This window comes from Accipiter gentilis, chromosome 9 (genome assembly GCF_929443795.1).
Source record: "Accipiter gentilis chromosome 9, bAccGen1.1, whole genome shotgun sequence".
Taxonomy (NCBI): domain Eukaryota; kingdom Metazoa; phylum Chordata; class Aves; order Accipitriformes; family Accipitridae; genus Astur; species Astur gentilis.
In genome coordinates this window covers 28,139,519-28,160,869 of record NC_064888.1, presented here as the reverse complement: position 1 = coordinate 28,160,869, position 21,351 = coordinate 28,139,519, and the positions used below count along the sequence as shown (strand labels likewise).

At 48.0% G+C, this 21,351-nt stretch overlaps 1 protein-coding gene across 2 annotated transcripts in view; it reads right to left on the bottom strand.

Moving 5' to 3' along the window:
• ARHGAP19 (Rho GTPase activating protein 19) overlaps positions 1-18,836 on the bottom strand; it is a 28,310-nt gene extending 9,474 nt beyond the window's left edge. Inside the window, exons 1-4 of one of the 2 annotated variants that reach the window (XM_049811238.1) lie at positions 18,779-18,836; positions 5,427-5,692; positions 915-995; positions 364-573 (exon numbers count right to left, since the gene is read on the bottom strand). In XM_049811238.1, the coding sequence (XP_049667195.1) occupies positions 364-573; positions 915-995; positions 5,427-5,692; positions 18,779-18,822 (601 nt within the window). In that variant the 5' untranslated portion in view covers positions 18,823-18,836. Of the gene's footprint in view, positions 1-363; positions 574-914; positions 996-5,426; positions 5,693-8,532; positions 8,596-18,778 lie in introns of those variants that run through there. The other variant, XM_049811239.1, reaches the window with a different exon arrangement.
• Positions 18,837-21,351: the final 2,515 nt, after the last annotated feature.

The following is a 21,351-nucleotide window of genomic DNA, read 5'->3' as shown; positions in this document are numbered from 1 at the left end:
GGAGGGAGTTCACAGAAGGTAGTTCAGTAACAGTTATTAAGTACATAGAAATCACACCTCACACAGGAGACCCCCAGACTTAAACCAGATGGAAATCCAGGTTACCAACACAGGCTCCACTCCCATAGGTATCTGTTTATTGCTGGAGAGATAAGACTGAGCTAGAGAGACTTGGTCTGATTCCTTAGGATTTTCAGCTCCAGTCCTTCCACCATTAGGCTGAGATGGCAGGAAGATTCCTTCTTACCCTACCTTTAAGGATTACACTTTTGCAGCCTAGCGTGTGGCTCTGTAGCATTACCAGCTTTCTAGGAGGCTAGTTCTATTCCCTCTGCTCATCACTGCCTCTTACTGCTCACTCACCTGCAATTTTGAGATGGGCATGGAAGTGCTTGTGTGTCAGCAGCGGCTCTGGTAATTCACCTAGGAACATCTTAAGCAGGGTGGCCACATCATTGGAATGAAACTCCCCAGAGTCCAGGTCAATATCTGTACCGCTGTTCAGAGCATCCTTTAGGATCTGTTGCCTGATGCTGTTGCCTGGCACCCGAAACAAGCCTTCTGCTCTTAGATCTGCTTGGCAGAGGGGAGAAAAAAGGCCACCAATTAATCAGAGGCTGATTCCCATTTTCTTACTAAAGCAGTTCCCTCCCCTTTCCAGAGTTTGACAGCAAACCTCAGTGAACTGCATTCAGAGACACGACTTCAAGCTGGCTCCCATCAGTAGAAAAAGTCCATGCACAGAGGGAAAGAGAATAACACATCTGCTAGGCAATTCTGGGGAACAGTTGCCTAGTGCAGCCTCAAACTCCCGCTGCTGGAGAGCTCAGAGCTTTTCACTCTGCACCAGAGACCTGAGGTGGGCCAGACAGATACCCTCTGGGACAGGAAGACAGCAAGACAGAGTGACTTACTTTTGTGCAGATACTCGATTAGCTGGGAAACCTGTGCAATGCCTTCTTCTGTCAGCGGTGAGCCAAACACCACCCCTTTATCTGCAGAACAGAAGATAATGTCTTCAGGCAGCTCAGAACCCAACAGCCACAGACATGACTGGTCACCAAAGAACAGGATCTCAGGATGCAAAGACCAGTGCCCTAAAATGCTAAGGGTGAAGGTCACAAGGACTTCCACGGATGTGAGATATCACAAGCACTCCCAAATAGGTCACTTCATCTCACCATGCTGTACTTACGAGGGCTTCGCTTCTTACCTCAGCTTAATTACAGTTATCAGCTAAAGCAAACATTCTCTAGCTCTTGAAAAGAAAACAACACCAGAACAGATGTTTCAGTTTTAAAGGGCATATCATCTGCAAGCCTGGACCTTATGGAAACAGCAAATAGGAAGGGCAGATGTGACAGCTTGGACTGCCTAGATGTCTGCCACATTGGCACACTTCACACCTGGGAAGGAAAGTCCAGATTAATCCTCACTGTGGCTTGACATGGAGTGGAGCAGAAAGAAGAGGTCCAGCTATGTGACTGTGGGAGAGGGGAACAAGCACCACTGGAGAGAACAGACGTGATCTGACTGGCTCACACTGGCCTCCTTTTCAGGGATAGGTAATCCCTGGAATTCCCTGATCCCAGTGAATCCCTCTTCCATGTCAGCTGCCCTGGCCTGAGTACAGTAAAGTATGAAGGCTGAACAAGGAAGAACTATTGAGAATAAAAAAAAAAAAAAAAAAAAAAAAAAAAAAAAAGAGAGAGAGAGCAGCAAAGCAATGAACTGGGCCCTTCTCCATTTGGAGCACTGACAGCTCCTCTCACTCCTGGAGTTTGCTTTCATCTCATGGGGCTGTTACAGATTGGGCATGAGCTGCCAGCTCCAGAGCTCCAGTAAATAACACAGGCTACAGCTCCAAAAGAAGATAGAAGCAACTGAGCTGAAAGGAAGGTGATCCTTGCATGGGAGGAAACATTAGATGAGAAGCCCATTTAACTGAAAGGTACTTGTTGAACCAATACAGAAAACGGTTCTTGTCCAGAGAGGGACTTCCCAGGTAAGACAGTGGTTATCCAGCAGGACAGTATTTTCTAATAAATGCAGTCTTGCTGGTGAATGACTTTTTCCACCAGATACACACAGGCAGCATGCTCTGTCCCTCAGAAAGCTGAGGCAACTCCCAGGGGCTTCACTGGCAGCAACCAGAGCCCTGAGCACAGCTTCTTCCCTCAGATGCATGTAGGTTTTTGACTGCAGCTAGAAACAAGATGCTGGATAGACTATACCACAGCATGCTGACTGGGACTGAGAACTGGAATCAGGTACAGAGCTGGTTCATCCCACCCTTGCACTTAGGCTTCAAAGAGCCAACAGATTTAAGAAAAGCATATTCCTCCCTTCTCCATGACCAGACTGCCAGGAGCATGGGCCACTTCTGAGGGCAAGCTGGGCATTTGCACCCCACCTCTCTGTGGCTGAAGATTTCCCTCCTCATTGTTACAGCTGATAGCCCAGCAATCCAAGCAGTGCATTGGCTGGTCTGATAAAAGTTATCTCCCCCTCAAGCTTTCTCCTGCCTTTTTTTTCCCCTTCATAGCATGTTTTGATTTTACTAGCTTTTGGTCTGTTGTACCACAGATCTTACTGTTCTGTGGTGTTGATGCTCACAGTATGTGGGAAAGACCTGGTTAGCCCTATGCACTTCTCTAACAGCCGTCCTGTACAACTAAATTTATTCCACCTGAAGAATGTTCCACTTTCTTCCAGGGCTTCTGAAATAGATGGTAAGCCACCAGGAACTCCAGCCTCCTGTTAAATCAGGAACTTTCTGACCTCCCTCTGATAAAGTGCATGCTTCAGTCTTGCAGGAGAAAGGAGGGCAATGTGACCTCTTGATCCACACATAAAATCTGAAAGGCTTGAGTGCAAAGGGAGAGAACAGTTGGCGAAAGATTCTTGTCCTTGAAGAAAACTAAACTCATTAGACATTCAACAGATAGCATTAATAGTGGCCAAGAAGAAAAGAGGAAAATACATCTTCTTGAGACATGCAGGGCCTGAAAAATTCAATTTACTTTTGAAGTCAGAAGTTGATATCTGAATGAGAATTTGATTCTCAAAGAAACTTAAAAGATGTGTCTGGAGAATGGATGCTGAGTTACGAAGGCTCAGATGTTATTGTACAATTGCTTCTCAAACTAAGAAGCAGCATGAGATTGAGTTTCCTGATGCTCATTGTTGTAAGTATTTGCAGTTTGATCAGCTCTGAGATCTATGGTCCTTGGCCTCTGGCTTTGAAGAAATAAAACCCGTTTGTTCTAGCTGGTCTATAATGCGAAGAAAAACAAATTATGGCTCCAAGATGAAACACACAGTACATGAAACTGATTTTCTCTGTAGGCACAAACTTCTTTTTCTCAGAGTTTGGCCAAGGAGTTCACAGACAGTGCCTGTCAATGCAGAGAGACACTGCCATTGCAGCCTGGGAGTGCAGCCAGCAGACTTGGAAACATCTGCTAGCTGTAGCTGTAGTGAGACACATGGCCATGGAGACCTCTGAATGGGGGAAGGCGGAGCTCTTGGGGAAGAGCGCTAGCAGGAGATGTCATGTGTGATAAAAGCAGTGCTCCAGCAGGGTACAGATAATTTTTAAAAAACAAGCTAGAGAAGGCTCACAAGCCCCTGCTAGAAGGTTTTGACAAGAACATGGAAGTTTCCATACACACTAAGAAAACACTTTCAACTCGGTTACTCACTCGCTTCTGTTTGTCAAGTGGCAAGTGTCTGAATTTAAGGTGTCCTGCTACTCTCCTGGAACAGAGGCAGGAGCAATAGCAGGTATAATAAGCACAGTCTAACTGCAGTTTGGGAGCAGCATGAAGACCTGTTATTATGGAGCAGCAAGGTTAAGTCATGGCAATATTTAATAATTCTCACCTAAGTATGCTAAAGGACTTGATTTGCAGTACTTGATTTTCCCCTGCAGTGCTGTCCAGCCCAGGGTGAGTGTATCTACCAGGGTTCCCACTGGGTGAGCCAGGAGTGGAGGGCTGAAGCCAGCACAAGATAATTGAGCCTGAACAGTGGGGTTGCAGAGCTTATCCTTATGAAATACAACGGAGGAATAGGTTTGGTAGAATCAGAAACACTTAGAGAAACTATATAAAGGTTAAAGACAAAAAAGCACCATAGTAGGACATAGCAATAGCTCCCTTCTCGGAGATACTCACAATAGCAGAATTGCTCAAAGGAAGGGGAAGACTAATTAGAAGTGTTCAACCTCAGGCTGCCAACATCTGAAGACAGCTACCCACAGCTTCTCTGCCAGCAGACAGCCAGTCTAGCTAGGAAACCAGAACTGACAAGGGATGTGAGAGGTGCCCAGATGGAGGCAGTTTCTGTCTAGACGAGTGAGAAGGTTTAACTGAACTTATCAGGAGAACCAGGCTCCCCTTGAGTGTGGGCAGAGGTGGGAGAAGGCACACATACACCTAGAACACCCTTTTAGTTACAACAAAACAGAGTGGTAAATGGCAGCCAGTGAAGAGGAGAGGATCTGAGCACAACTGTGCTCAAAAGCAAATCTCAGACTTCTGAGAAGGGGCCTGGGGCTACTGTTTCATAACCAAGACAGCTGAACTTTAAAAAGAAGATAAGAATTGTCAGTTTACCAGAAGAAAACTCCAGCTGAATGCATGTCTCAGAGAAAGAAAAAAATGTCATCTCCCAGGGTTGAATCTGGGCTTGAGCAGTCAGCCTGCAGAGCTTTGTCACTGACTCACTGGATTGGGATGTGGATCAGAGTGGCACTGCCATTTGGATGGGAGATGCTTACAGATTTCTCAGCTGCACAGACTAGACCTTGGGACAGCAACTGGAGGAGACAGTGGGCCCTGAGTGAAGTCAGTGGCCTGGAAAACCTGGGCATTATTGTTCTATGTGGAACCTGATGCTCTCAGCCTTTACTGATATTCCATCACTTATCAAGAAAGCTAATGAGCTAAGGAAAACAGAGCATGGACTACCATGGACACAAACTAGCAGAGAGATGAGGACACCTTGGTGTGAATTGGAAAAACCTGCAGCTTGTTCAGGCACCCCTCTCCAGCTCAGTGCTATCCACAGAGCCGGACCAGAAACGCTTGGGGACCAAAGCTATATCTCCATGGTGTGTGCTGCACTGAGCAGCAGCACAGTGAGCAGCTAACCCACTGAGGCCAACCTGACATAAACCACAGCAATAATCCCCAGAAGAGGGTACTCTAGAAGTGGCAGGGCATTTCCTGGATGAACCTCCTGGTCTCCGTTGTGCTCCTTCTCGAGGTGGCAAGCCCAGGGATTACAAACCTATAGTATTAAGCATTCAACTCAAGCTCAAAACAACAGGCCTACACTGAAAGTTTTGTAAACTGCATGTAACAGATAATGACAGTCAGCATCACCCTAAAGGTGGGCACCAGACATCATGCCATACTCACCCTTGCGCTTCAGAGACATCAGAGAACGAAAAAATCCAGAGGCTGTGCTGTTTGCCCCAGGCAGCTTTGGGTCCTCCTCTCCCATTAGCTGGGCCAGCTCTGCCCCAGGCAAGTCAATGAGCCTGGTAATGTTGCTGACAACAAGCTCAGTGAACACCTCTGGTTTTTCATGGCGCAGCTTTTCCACAAAGAAGTCGGGATTGAAGATGATCGGCTGGCTGCGGAGGGAGGAGTCATTGCAGATGACAAAATTGCAGATGGCATCACTGAAAAAAAGGAAGGAGGGAAAAAAAAGTAATACAGTAACTCCTCATTGCTTTGTTTTTTTACAGCCAGCTGGTCTGCCCTGAAGGAGACATCTGCTGACACAGGAGCTACCAGTTTACACCAACAGCACTGTCTGTCTTTGGTGAACATTCAGCACAGCACAGTTACATTTCCCTTTGGAGCAAAAACATTCCTGGCCTGTTTGTACAACACAGCCCAAGACTAGCACTCCATAGCGTGATGGTAACATATGCAATACATGGCAACACCCAACTAAAACTTTCACTGTATCTACATCCTACTTGTTCAGGCAGATATTTTACATTAACTTACCACTCAGTCATAAATAAGTTTGGTTCTGTCTCCCCTTCCTCCCCAGAAATTCACTCCCAGTGGCCTGAAAGTCTAAATCCCAATCTAAATTTTTTTCATGGGCAGCTTATACTCATCAATTCCCACTGCCATTCTGTCATCCCTACTTTCCTATCAACAAATAGATAGTTCCCATGCCTTAGGACTTTAAGATCATAAACATGCAATAATACTGACCAACAGTTCTGCTAGGGATGTGGTCAAATGCTCCCAGGTGACAAGCTGCCAACTCTTTGGTTACTGCTCTCTGCCAGCTACAATAACTGCCCAGCTATGCACTCTGGAGCAAGTCTGGAGCGAGCGTGAACTCATCAGTATTAGCACAAGCCATGCCAGATCAGTCCTTGAGGAACCCCTAGTAACCTTTCTCCTAGAACATCTCTTTTCATCTTAGCCAGTTCTTGCCTCTTCTTCAGGCTGAACTTTATCCAAATTCCCCATCCTTTACTGATGCCTACTTTCCCCATTTCATAGCTTCTCACATGGCATGGGAAAAGGGGTGCACCTGAGACACTGGTCTGCTAAGGGTTATCTATAACAGATACTTAGCCCTACCAGAGGTTAGGTAAGCTACATTTACCATGTCTAAAATAAAAATAAAGAGTTATCAAAGAGATATCTCAGGTTAATCAGCGTTCTTAATGCTCACACTTAAAGCTTATCCCAGTTTCCATCTACCTCTAGGTTTTCTATTACCATCTTCCCACCACTGTTTCAAACACTTGCACACTTCTGAAGTCAAGCCCACAGGCTAGAGTTACCTAGCTTGCTTCTCCTGTCCCTCTTTTACTTAAGTGAGGATTAGCGTCATTATTCTCCAGTCACAAGCTACTGCCCCAATGTCATACTTGGCTACAAAGTGCTGGCCTGGACCTGCAAGTTGGTGTGCCAGTTCTTCCAGGGCTCTGTGTGGAGGCTGCCTACCCACCCAGCTTGCACACACTGCGTGCTTTCACTGCAGGACATTCCCCAGTCCTTTAACCATTCTTGGGGTCTTATATATTACTTTCCTTTCCACTTTTTCAACATCCCTCCTCAGCTGTGAGCTCTCACTGAACACCATTTTCCAACAGCAGCTGCCAAGTGCACAGGTAACAGAAATGCTGCATTCCTGCACCAGGGATCACATCAGTCCCTTAGGTATGGTGTGGCACCTGGGGAAAAGCACATGCTCTGCCAGTCACCCCTGAGGCCACCAAAGGCTTTCCCTCCAAAACAGACTTTCCCACAGAAGACTGGAGCACCTTGACCTTCCTCTCCTCTCTGCTGAGGGGGTGGAGGCCACATCACCATGTTCGGACCACGCTGGGCATCTGTGCTCACTGCTCAGCATGCCTGCCAGCAAAAGCATTTGCAGCCCCCTGGACCTTACATCCATTGGTTCAATTAACAGAGCACTTCTGCTACTAGTTCAGAGATCTCAGCAACTTCTTGTTCTGATGTAAATCGACATTAGCTAACGAAGGGGAGGACATCAAAGCACATGCTGGCAAGTCACCTGAACTCCAGCCCGCCTCCATGTAGTATCTGTGAACCCAAGAGTTATCTGAGCTACTGCTGTACATCTTTGACCTGCAAGACCATCTTGGCGTGATTTTCCAGGATGCGTGATCAAAATAAAAGAATAAAAGCCGGGACTCAGACTCCACAAGGAGAAAGATACTTGCTGAAAATCAGAGAAAACCAGACTCTCAGCAACACTTGCATCGTGAGAATCCACACGAAACCCTCTCCCCTTGCCACTGCTCTCCACACATGTCAAAGACTCCTTCAAGAGGATGGAGAGGAGGAAGGTCTGCACGGCAGACTACAAGGCAATCTGCCAGGTCATCTAAAATTTTAGAAAGCTCTTAAAGGCTCCCAGCTGCATGGCTCAGAGTGGCCTAGCAAAGCATGCTGCCAACTCCAAATGGGGGCCATATTTTTCTGAGCACCTCCCAGCCTATTTTTCAGCAGTTTATTATCTGCAATAAATCAAGACCGAAATGCAGCAACTTGCTATCGGCTGCCAAAAAGCAACTGCCAATCGATCTGATCATATTCGCATTTCATTGCACAGGGCTACAATGCACAAACAAGTGCCAGCTCTGCCCATAACGTGGAGCAAGCCCTCTGCCTGAAACCCATGACAACTCATTCCGTGGCAATACAGATCCTGAGAAGGGTTAATAGCAAGTGTATAGGCCCAGTGACCCTGCCTGCAATGATCCGTGCACTGTTATTCACTCACTAGCAGTTTTGTTTCCCCACAGAGAAGATATGCAAATACTTTGCAGCAGTTACATCAAGCATCACAGATTATCTGCTCCCTCTGACAACTAGATATCTAGATTCAGAGAAAGAAAATTAAACAATTTTGTCAACTAGAACTGACTGACATGACTTCTCTGCACAGCCATTGTTACAAGTCACACAACGTTTAACAACATTTAATGCAAAAATAAATAGAAAAAAGTAAATTTCTTACATGAGTGCTGAGAGCTTTTGGAGAGGCATTAGGAAGCAGAGACAGGGAAAAGAACTTGCTCCTTGTTTCCAGCAACAAAAGAAACCTGCCTGTCCCAGTACAGCCTATGCAAATTCCACGCATGCTACGAGACACAAGGGCGCATTATTGGGTCTGAAAGGCCCCCTTGGCACACACTGGGCATCAGCCTTCACACAGAGACAAAACAGAAAAGAAAAGCTGGACAAATTGATTCATGTCTCTTGCCAAAAGCTGCGTAGCTGGAGTTGAACGGCAAATAATTCCTACATAGAAACCAGGGTTTTGAATTAGGACCAGCATGGTATTAAGTGCTCTCCACCTGTATCCAAGAGGAATCCACAAAATAGCCCCAAATCTACCCTGTGTTTACCATGAGTAAAGCCATGCAAACACATTCCCAACAGCATCCAAGCACAACTGATGTTATGGCACTGGCAGGACAATAGCCGAGTCCCTTAACTGTACAACCCCATGCCCAGAAACCTTGCTAGAAACACTCTCTGCCCCTGCCTTACACAATTTTAGATCCTTTCAGAGACAAAGCACGTAGGCTGACCCCTCCAGAGCTGGACACAGCACCTGGCCGTTGCTCTTTGCTACCATTACTGTGCCACCATGTGCCGTTCATCCACTTCAGGCTTCCCATTCCACGTTTCTCTGGATTCCCATCCAGTTTCGCTGCCTGCCACAGCTGGGACCAGCCTTGTATACTCTTATTGTGGTATGGCACTTCAATGAGCTACTTAATTTTGAAAGGTCACTTTATTAACAGCTCTTCCTCGCACAGAAAATTTGCCTTTGTATCATTATTGCTAATCCAAATGGAAATGTGAAGCAAACCCCTATTTCTGAGCAAAGATAAAGCCCCCACTGGCTTTACACACAATAACGCTGCCAATCCTCACTGCTGCACACACTATAACCTTCAGAAAAAGCCATGTGCCCCATCTGCTGTTTTCACGTTAAAAAAGGAAGATGGATGTACTCTACCTACACTCACAGTTTATATAACAGCAGCAAAGGGGAGACAAACATGTATTCAGAGAGCTTATTGCTTTTTTTTTTTTGCTTTGCTTGCAACTACAGAGTTATATTTTCTATATGCTGTGATCTCAGATTGCTTTACAACACGTCAAAAGACGATAAAATAAAGGAATAAATAGCTTCCTCCCCAATCCCATGAATAAAATCAAAACCCAATGAATAATAAAACCTTGTACTAATAGGGTTGTGATTAAGACAGCAGATTAAAAAAAATGGGTCCTATATTGTGCTGAGATTCTTGCCATTCTAGTATCTTTTAGAAGCGAAGCCTGTGATCCCAGCCAAGTCACAAAGAAAGCTGTCTGTCACACACAACGTTCTTGCTTCAGGCATGACAGCCCCATCATTTCATGGGGAGTGGATGGTGCAGGAGGTCAAAATCATGATGGATCAATTAATCCCTAAGGTAACTAGATCCAGGCCAGGGAAATGCCTTGGAAACTAGGACAAAAATGAGACCTTTAACTGGCAAAACCTGGTGATTAAACCTGTGGTGCAAGAGCTGTGCAAGCAGGCGGATTAGGTCATGTGGCAGCAAGCTTGCATTCAGATAGGTAAGACCTAACTGTTTTAGTGGCTTTTACAGATTTTATATTGTTCTAACTCCACCCACTTGAAGGCAGAAACAGGTTCAAGCAACACGAAATAGAGCGTAAGGAGAGCACAAGTAAGCAAGAAAGAAAAGGAAAAGGTACCTTTGGGGCAAGGCATTAGCTGTGTTTGTCTAGCTGGGAAAGTAGAAACACTGGAGCCTGCAGATTTCAGAGGAGCCGGATATACCTAATTCGGTGGGCAAAACCCATCTCCAGTGCCATTTTACACACACTTTGTGTGTCGTCACTAGGGAGCTAACACTTCAGACACACCACAGTAGGCAAGTTTAACCACACAGGAGTAAAAGGATTAAAAATCTTTTGAAAATAAGGCAGATAATAGAAGAAAATCTCCCTCTTTAATAACAAAATCTTTATAGACTATGAGAAAGAGCCAGTCTGCTACCAAATACTGAGAGCATGGTGATAAGCAGGCAGTGCTAAAGAACACAAAATGTGAGCAATTCTTTGCCTCGCTAAGCACAAAGGGAGACGGGACAGATGCTCACGGGCTCGTATTTCCCCAGAGAGAGAGAAGTAGCATCGTTTCCTATGTTGTGCCAGAGTAAGGAATCAATTAACTAGGATGTCTGAAGACAGTATTTCCAGAGCCAGATAGGAGCCATCCCAGATTTTGCAAAGAGATGAAAGAACCACACTGGAATTATGTGGAATCATTTTAAGTACAAAAGGACCAGAAGACAAATTATTTCCTAGATTAAAAAAAAAAAAAAAAAAAAAATTAGAAGTAGTCTAATGGGAATGGACTGCGGAGACCTTAGAAGTGACTTCACAGTTAAGGTTGCTTTGAGGACTGTACTTCAGACTGACATTCTTGTAAGATAGCGTAACAAAGATCACATTCAGGCCTCAGATTTGACACAGTAACTCTTCATAGGATGCCTGATTTGCCTCTGAAAAACGTCAAGAAAAACATGCAGCAATTTTTGCCTAGGGTTATACTCATAAGGTCTTTAGGGGCAGAATCCTTTTGTGATGAGTACACAGTGCATAGCACAGTGGATGCCGATCCTTGTCTACTGTCTCCAGACTTAATACAAGTAAGCCATGCTAGCTAACACTGCCTTTTTAATTTGTGCTTTGCTTTCTTCACATTTAAACAGCTAACACAGAGTGATTCAGCCTTTTGGCTATGGGAACCAGATAATAATATACAATTTAAACAGCAAGGAGCTGGGGAAGAAAGCTGCTATTATGTGATGGCAGCCTGTGCTGGACAACCTGGAACTAACGTTATACCTGGCCATCTTTTGGCCATCGGGTAAATTGGATATCCAAGTCACTGCTATAATCTATGAATTCAAATTCGGTCTCAGTAAAGGACTCAAAGCAGACATTGGCAACATAAGGTGCACATCTGTGATGTGAACCTGGAGAGGGACCTATCTGGGAGGATAAAAGAGTTGGAAGGGGGCAGGAGGGGAAGCGTGCTTTGGAAGAAACTGAAAACGCAACGTATTGCCAGTGTCAAAGAAAACTGCAGTAGCAAGGCAGCTTGATATATGTGAAACATCAAGAAATTTACATTTCAGCATGAAATTTCTCAAGTTTGACCTCAGTGAATTCTTTCATGATATCTTTAGTAATAGCCACTGGAATATTTTAAAGTCAACAAAGCAGTACTTCAATCAGCCATCACCACAACATCAGAGCATCCAGATGCCTTCTAGTGCTAGAAGAAGGAAAAGAACTAAGAGGCACCTTAGAGAGGAACCACATGTTCACCGCGGTGCTCCTCACCAAGTCTCTTTCCCAGCACCACCACCACAGCTCTGGATGATCCCACGTTGTGCAACAGCTCAGCCTCCTACCCAAGACTGTAAAAAATGCAGAAACACAGCTACCACCAGAAACCCAGTAGTTTCACATTAAAGATCTGCAAGCTCATATGTCTGCCTTAACATCAGAATAACACAGTCTAACAGCATTAAATAGCAATGCTGCTCCAATTTTCATGACTTTCAATGCAGTCTAAAGTTTATGTCTTTATTTTAATATAAACCCCTACTGGGAGCAGCAATAGAAAAGGAGCCTTAGATCCAATCCTGATCTCACTGAAACCAGCACCAAAACTGAATCTTTTTAGATGGCAGCAGCTGCCTCTTCTCGTTACTGATCTATTCACTTTTATCACTGTGGCATTGGGAACCTTGGTCACAGCTGGGGACTCCACTGTGCTCCATGCTGTACAAACAGAGAACAAAGGCAATACCCTGTCTTTAGAGGGCTGATAGCTAAATCTGAAATGAATGCTGGAGGGACAGAAAAGAGGAGGAATCCCAAGAGAAGAGGCAGCACTATCAGTCAGCACGACTGATATAACTGAACTCTGCCAGCTTTTCTGTAGACACTATTAAAAAGGAGAGCGAGGAAGGACAGGAAAAATAATCAGGTCACACTGCAGATATTTAGAAGAAATCCAGCTTCTGCATGAGGGGCAACATGGGACTGAGCACAAAGAAGCTGGTTTGAAAGCTATCAGGCAGGGACGGCTGGGATGTGGGGCTGAGGAGGGAAGAGCTGAGCTCCAGGCGCTGGCTGGGAGCCGCTGACGAGGCAGAGACAACAGGCCAGCAGCAGTGCTGGGTAGCCGGAGGAGCCTGACAGCACTGCAGGGTACTGTGTGGCCACATCTGGACCCCCAAAGCAGGGTGGGAGGGTCGCAGCCTGAGGAAGCCCTGCAGCCACTTCCCACCACCCAGAACATGCCGGACAGGCGTGCTGCCTCCTTCGGAAGAAGGTCACCAGGGTCTGGGGCTAGTCCCTATAGAAACTGTATTGATGTATTTTCCCTGCCCCAGTCATATAGTTATGACAAAACAATGCATCTTTTTTGCTTTATTTTACTAATTTAAGACATTTTCTTTGTGAACAACATGCTATAGATCTGAGGTACCCTCTGGGGCCAGGTGTTATCTGCCCAGAATGCTGTGTTCCTTGTCTAGGACAGGGATTTCGGGCCTTTTCTCCCCATGCACTGCAGAATTCCCCACCATGACCTTTGACTATGAGTCTAACGAACTGCAGGGACACCTCCTCTTCCCATAGACCCTAACACTTTTCTTGTGTAATCTAAAATTCCTTACTGAACATCTGTCCATGGACTCTTGCCAACTGACTGCTGTTCAACTTCATCCAGATCCCAGGTAGGAAGTGTCTTCCCACTTTTGCCTGTTTGGTCCTTAGCTGGGTGGACTGCAAGGTCCGCAGGTGTCTGCTATATCCCCAAAGCATGCCAATGGGTACTTTCCCACTGCAAACAATGATAGCATTCCCTCACTCTCCTCATTTTAAAATGTCTTTAACTTCTTTACTTCCCCATTTTGAGTGTACTGGAAGTTAATAAGAGGCATGGCCCAGTCCTACCTTTACCTCTTTAGCCTCTAGCACTCAGAAATTGGTGCACGCACCTCTGATTGCTGCCCTTACACTTGAAGATAAGAGCCCTAGGGCATCCTTCAGAGGCAGGGAAAAATGCAGTTCAGAGACTAGCAAAGATACACCATGTAGATGCTTCTCAGTCCAGTAGCTCCAAGCCAGTGTCCAGGTCAGAGCAGAATTACCATCTATAAAGAGGAGCCCCACAGCAATCAGGTTTACTTCTAACATTAAAAAACAACAACAACAAAAAAAACCACCAGCAATCACACAAAAACAGCACAGCAAAATTAACAAGCTATTGTAGCAACTAGTCTGGGAACTCAGAGCAACCCAGTAAGGAAGGAAGGATGTTTTCCTCCAGCCCTCCCACGGGATGATAATCACCCAAAATTGGTAGCACCAACTGGTGCCCAGAACACATTCAGGAATGCCATCCATCAACTGTCAGCGCTCGAGCAAAGTGTTGCAATTTGAGTATAGTGCGCCATGGCACTCACAGGTTCACTTGGCTGCTGCTGTTTTTTCTGGACCAAGGGGATACGAAGACCTGGGTCAGGACCCACAGCCAGCTCCCAACAGTACTGTTGGGTGAGATTTTGTGGTCACAGCCTGGCAAATACAGAGAACAAAGGTACTCTGGAAGTCACAACTCTTGTTTTTGTTCGTTACACTTTTGTAATTCTACAACACTCCTTCGCTCTGGAGGTGCAATGGGCAAGCTGCACACTTACATCTGTATTTTGCATCATGGTGGTGTTTGCAAAGCATGAGAGCACATAAAATCCCTTCTCATCAGCAATCCTCTGCAGACACCACTGAGTATGTCAGAGGCCACATCCCATGTTCCAGATGTGTAAACTCGCACAAGCTGGAATTGAAATGAGGCACACCTGGATGCATGCCAGCATTTAAATAAGCTGGTGACATCTGGTCAGGGCTGCTGAGGCACACAGATAAACAGGCTGGGCCAGACACAGAGCAGCACAGCATGCAGTACCAGAGAGACAGAGATGCACAAAGCAGCCCAATTAACTCACCAAACTGAACAGAATGGGGGCCTAGTGCTTTTGAAGGGGATTTGGGCAGGCTAGGGTATCAAAAACTGGAATATTGTACACATATGCCAGAATTCACATGACAATAACCTATACTGTCACTTTATGCAACTCTCCCATACTGATCAGAAACTGCTTCTCTTCCCATCCCGCCTGACAGGTCATCTCTGTCTGGATTCACCCGGTTTCTCTGCAGAGCCCAGGGAGCTGCTCCAGGGGCCGCTCAGGAGGATGCGGAGTGGCACGTGCGTGAGAGGAGAGCTCCAGCCACCCCTGAGAGCTTGTGAAGGATGTTCCCTAAAACGCTTGCTGCTCTCCAAGGCACAGCCAGCCGTAGCATGCTTGTCTCCTGCTATACGACAGCTCACGAGCAGGGCTGTAGGAATGCCAATATGGAACTCCCAAACCATAAAGCTACTTTTCAACCTTGAGTCTGAGCTCCAGAAAAACAAAAAGGGAAACTAATGCTGGGTCCCCCGAGAACCTCCTGCCTCTGAAAATCAGAGCTGCCACATTACCACTCGAGAAGAAAGGATCTTTTGGCTGGACTCCAAATTATTAGAGCTTTATAGTCCAAAAGCAAACACATTAGAAGTTCTCATAAGGCAGCTGGCAAGCAATTATTTAAGCAGCTTATCACATTCCCTACTATCTACAGTTTCTGAAAAAAATTATAAGGAAACTCTAGATAGCTTAATTGCAATTACCTAGCATAGAGGTGAGAAAGGCCAAGAGCCAGGGAGTGAGACTGTTGCACCTTGGAGAAAAGGGCCCAATGCTTGTCAGACACAAGGGTAAGTGTAAACCATTATCAGGATGAGAGGCCAGGAACACACCAGACCCGTAAAGCTCTGAAACAAAGGGTCAGCCAAATTTATCACACCACCAGGCTGCAGTTCCTCCCATTTCTCAACCCATGCTGGCTCCAAGACCCCTATGACTTGGGAACACAGGAACCCACAGTGTCAGTCCCCAGTATCATAGCACAATTTTGGTGAAAGCCTGCACAAAAGCAGCACAGCAGGTCTGTGCCTGAACCCAGCAGAGCATAGGCCAAGGAAAGGGTCTCGGCTCCCTATTCCTGCCTCCAGCTAAAGAATAAGTGAAAATGAGATCCTGCCAAAAGAGCTAACTCTGAAACAAGTGGAAAATTCAAGGCCTCAGCTGCAACCAGAAGACTAACCCAGCATACAGAGGGACAGTATTTCCAAGAGTAACTTGACTTCAGTGCAACCATTAGATAGTAGCCAACATTTCCATGCTGCCCTGTCTCCTTCCCATCTGTTCCTGCCACTTATTAAACCAACACACACTGAAGACTGTTGACCTTTAAGACAAGGAATCTGATTTCCCAGCACAGTGTCCAGCACTCAGCGCTTCAGTTTCAGACTGAACTGAGCGCCCAGGCACCTTTAAAGGAGTGTTAACGAAGCCCAGTGACATTTTCATATGCATGCAAATGTGCACACAGCAACAAGGCAATGACTAGGCTGGCAAGGAGATCCAGACGCTGCTTTGGGCTATGTGGGCAAGCAATGCTCCCCCTTCACACAAACAGACAATAAACTGAAGCGTAGCAGAACAAGGATCCTGTTGTCCAAGCCCATCCCAGGCCCTGGATGAGAACAGGACAGGGTGTTATGTGCAAACATACAAAAATGCTGCAAATGCAACACAGCGTTGATTTCAGGTCCGGACTTGCACCTGACAGGGCTTGAACTGAGTACGGGGTTAAACGCAAGTCTAAGTCTCAAAGATTTTAGTGAGAGCTGTGAAAAAGTGCACATTTGAATAAGATTGTCCCCTGCTCCAGGCTATCGTCGCATAAAAGTAGCATAAAAGTAGCCATGTGTTCAGACTTGGCTTTAACTCTGGAATCAACCATTTTTTCTGCATGACCCTCGGCAAGTCACTGACTTTTTGCCATTAAGTCATGTTTACAGTGAACGTTTTCCTATTTGCAGTAAAACATAGATGGCAATTGTGTCTCCTTTCATTGCCTGTTTACAATGTAAGCTCTTGATGTCCAGTTGTGCAGTGACACTCTATCAAGCCAGTTTAGCAATATGCCTGAAGCCTTTTTCCAGCACATCCTGCCTTCCAGGCCCATGGCTTTTTCCCTTCCCCTCATCCCACCCTTGCCATATCAAACGGCCAACAAGAACACTAAGTGCCTGGCAAAGCACTTAGGTGCTTCTTGAATTGAACATTAAATGCATTCATTAATCAGACAATTGTTTCTCTTTTGAAATTGAGCACTCGGGCGCACTGCAATCATCATTCTCAGTTACGAAGAGCCAGGCAGAGGTTAGAGAGACCACAAACAGAAGAGAGATGCACACAAATCATCTTTTGTCATGTTCAGTAACATTTGGTAAGGAGGTTAAGACAACCAGCTTTCGTTTCCAATCTTTAAGTCAGCATGCTATAAGACCACACGCACAGCATGCAAGCTTTACTAGCTAACTTGCACTTCTCTCCAGATGAGAGGAAATAGTGGCAAAAGCACGGTCGTGGAGCATACTTTAAAAATCCAACCAACTAAACAAACAAACAAAAAAAACCAAGGAAGCTTTGTGGTCTTTGTGGTAATAGACCTGCAAAGCAAGAGATCGATTTGCTAGCGCTACCTGTGGGTGAGAGGAAGCGCTGGAGTAAAACTTGTACTTCAGGCTTTGCTTTAACACAATCCCTTGCAGAGGGAGGGGAGGGGTAAAGATCTGGGGAATTACATCCTAAGGACGACTGTCAGCATGTAACAAATAAATTCAGTCATTTGGACTGATCCAGGCCACGTTTAAAATGCTTTATCCAAAAGAGTGTTGTAAGTATCAGCTGCACAGAGCATACCCATCCCTTGACCAGGTCTATCATTTTAGGCACTCCCTGCTCAAACATGCCACGCTGACCACCATCTCTTCATTCCTCCTTGCAGAGCAATGCTCTGCCCCAACCCAGCAGTACCCCTAGATTAGCACAGCAAGTGCCATCAGGATAGGTCCCACTCAGCACAGAATGGGACAGCACCACTGTGAATCAGGCTGGATACGCAGCATCAGATCTCAACTGTATTTATTCTGCAAGTCCACAAGAATTACCACTCAAAGGTTACTCAGTTTGCAGCTCCATGCTGCACATGCCGGGGGGGGGGGGGGGGGGGGGGGCGGATATTACAGCCTTTTAGCAGTCATCCGACAACACTATTCCAATGCGGTGTCTCATTGCTACAGTCTCCACTATTTTACTGGCAGCAATCACAGAATGGTTACGCATATAAAAGTACATGCTAAAGGTGAATTACGTGAAGCTGCCATTGTACGTGTCTTCAGAAAGCAAGAATAACGCGTGTAGAGTGGACAAAGCAAGGGAGAACGAGTGCTGGATGCGAAGCAAGTCTATAGAGTGCCATCACCCTACCAAACCCTGCAACTGCCAAGTGCTCGGTATAAGGTCTCGCTTTGCGGCTGCAGAAATGAGCCAGCCTAGTCACAGCACGCCTCGTATCTCTGCAGGCAGCGAGCGGCTGCGCCAGAGCAGGGGCAGAACCGAGAGGCAGGCACTTATCTTTGCTAACTGAAGCGCAGGGACACCCTCCCCTATGGCGCAGTCCCCCCGCCCGAGGGCAGGCGGTTCGGAGCGGGATCTCTCCCCTGGCAGGAGGAGCGGGCGGTATTTCCCCTGCAATGCAGCACAGGGACGCTGCAGGGAGCGCTCCCCAGCCGCTGAACCCTCGGGGACGAGGGAACGGCAGCACCGAGGTGCCCCCGGCTTCCCACCCCGATCCACCCCCCGGTCCGTCCCGCGGGGCGAGCGAGGGTGCTCGGCGGGCAGCGACACCTCCGCCAGGGGGTCGGGGGACCCCGGCCGGGGGAGCGGCTGCCCCGCCGCAGCAGGGACGGCGAAAGCCCGGCTGTCGGGGGAAGCACCGCAATGGGCGGTCCGAGGCCGAGGTGCGCCTGCCGGTGCCTGCCCGCCCGCCAGCAGCGGGCTGCGGACGGGTGCGGAGTGCCCGCAACAGACCGGGCAGCGACCCGTAACGGGGCGAGGGGCCGGGGAGAGCGCCCCGCCGCCGCCCCGGGGAGGGGGGTGAGGTGATACCAGTCCCTGGGGACGGAGGGGGCCCGCTCTTACCTGCCGCCGCGCCGCCCGCCGGGCGCCGGTGCTCCCGCCGCCATCTCATACCTGCCGCTCCGCCTCCCCATTGGTCCGCCGCACCACCCCTCGGCCCCGCCCCGCCCGGGAGACGCATCGCCGTTGGCTGTAGTCGGCACCACCCCCGCCGCCATTGGCCGGTTCGAACGGGCAACTGCCGATCCGCGCGCATCGACGGGGAGGAGGGAGGGGGAAACGGTGGGCCGTTCCGCGCGCGGTATGCTGGGAATTGTAGGCCGGCGGCGGGCTCGGCGGCGCCCGCGCAGAGACTCCTCGGGGAGACCCCCTCAGGGCGGCACAGCGGGCCCGAGGCCCGACGGCGGCCGGCCAGCCTGCCCCAGCCGTCCCCGGCGTCGGCCGCCCGCGAGCTGCTGCAGCAGCCCCGCTGCTGGGGGCGGCAAGAAGGTGCACGGGCCGTTTTGCCTACGCTTGAGCGTCCCGCGTGTGGTCGGACGGAGGTACACGGGGCAGCAATGGCCCCCCTCACCTGCAGCCCCTTCTTACCGACCTGGGCAGGAGCTGAGGGAAGAGAAAGGGCACTGCTGAGAGAACGCAGCGGGAACGGATGGACGACGACCAGCACACACGGGCCTGTGTGCAGCAGTGGGCCGGAGCTGTGGAAGTTCTCCTGGCGCTGTCTTTTAGAGCGTTGGGCACAGCTGACACCCCAAGCCTTAGTATTCAGCAGAAAAATACAAGTTGCAACCGTTTTATTTCAAAGAAACTTTTAAAATGTGGCTTACGTGTAACCGATGCAGCAGGGTCTGCCTGAGCCTCCAGAGACCACACAAAGTGCTCCAAGAAGCATGCGTCAACACCCATAAACCCCAAATCACATCTCAGGTTGAGTATTTTTTTATCTTTGCTCACCATCAAGGAGAAATTAGAGGAACAGAAACACTAGAAGAGCGGGGGTTTTTTTGGTTTTGGTTTTGTTTTTTTTCCTTTGTGGGTGGGTGGAAGCACCTGCCTTGCCCCCAGCCAGGGTCCCTGTGGCCCTGCACTCTTGTTGCACCTGGGTTTGCACAGAGTGTTCAGGTAGCAACCAAGACAAGACAGACAACTTTTTAGAAACAAGTGAAACTGTAGATCAGAGTGCTGAGGAGACTAGGAATTAATGTGACATTTTTTTAATTGACTAGATTTCAGCTGGAGAGGTCCCTTGGCATTTTAAACTTCCACACTTAATTATCTCACTGCCAATCATTTTAGCATAAACACCAAGGTTCCTCTTATACTGCTGCCCCCAGGAGGGTTTTCCCATCCCTGCACCTTGGTCTGTGCCAAATCCTGACTTGGAACTGGGGAGTCCCAAAGGCACTGCAGTGTGCTCAGAGGAGGTGACAGTCCAGCTGGATGCTGCATGGGCACAGCCCCACGGGGCATGTCTGTCCTCAGCGGCATAGCACAGTGGACAAAACCCAGGTAGATAGCTTTTAGGGTAAGGAAACAATGATGCTTTCCTTCTCCTGATTTTAAGCCTTAAGGCTCAGGGTGGGCACCTGCACCTATCCCAGCCAATCCAAGGGCCACCCAGCCAGCTCCAGGGGCAGCCTGTTAGTCTTGCCACCCTCTCCTCAAGCATGCCTAGTATGCCTGCAACCCAGAACCTGGAGACCTCCCGCTTTGCAGCTGGTAACTGCAAGGGTAAGAGCCCCTTGTGACAATTTCCTGCACAAGTGCAGCTGATCACGGGTATACTGTCGGTGCCTGCTGTAGCCTGCGGAAAGGAGTTGCATGGTTTAACGGCATGCTGGGTGAAGAAATAGCCTCCAGCCACCTCCCAGCTTGAGCAACGGAAGCCAAGCATCACTCCAGGTTCCCGTCTTGCGCTTCTCTATGGGTAACTGCAAAATATTTGTGGCTGGTAGCTGCAGGATACATCACCCCTCGCCCTGCCCCATAGCAGACAGCTGTGCTCGGGCTCCCACAGGCTCCTGAGACACAGCTCTGCTCCCTGCCAGGGACAGCTGCTGGTGGGGAGCAGGCTTGACTCGCAGCCAGCCTCCCCAAGCAGGATGATGTCTCCTCTCCAAGGGTTTCTATTGCATTACATGATTAATTAGCTGATTAACAAGATGTTGTTGCAGAAGAATCTGTTCTCTGGACACCGGCTCAGGCAAACACCATCCTCTGCGCTAATGAAACTCTTCTGTTCCATGCAGGCATGCGCTAATTTAAGCAACAACATGCAAATGAAGAACAATACAGTGAGTAATCTGGAGCTTTTAAATGAATTAGCTACAGCCTTCTCCCGGCCTTGTCTCCAAGGAGAGAAAAGAAAGCAGGAAGACAGATAGCTATGGCAGGCCTGGAGCCATATGTTACAGGTGATGGAGGCTCAGAAGGTGACTGCTGCCTGTCTCCCCCTGTCCTGCTCTCAGGGGAGGGAGGGCATCAGGCCAAGGCTGCAGGCAGCGGAGGAAGATGGATGTAGCTCCTGCTGACTGAACATAGTCAGGAGGTGCTGCTGGAGATGCCTGTCCCATAAGCCAGGCTGTGGGCTCCCTTCTGGCAGGATTAGAGCAGCAGCACCTCAGCATGGCCTTGGG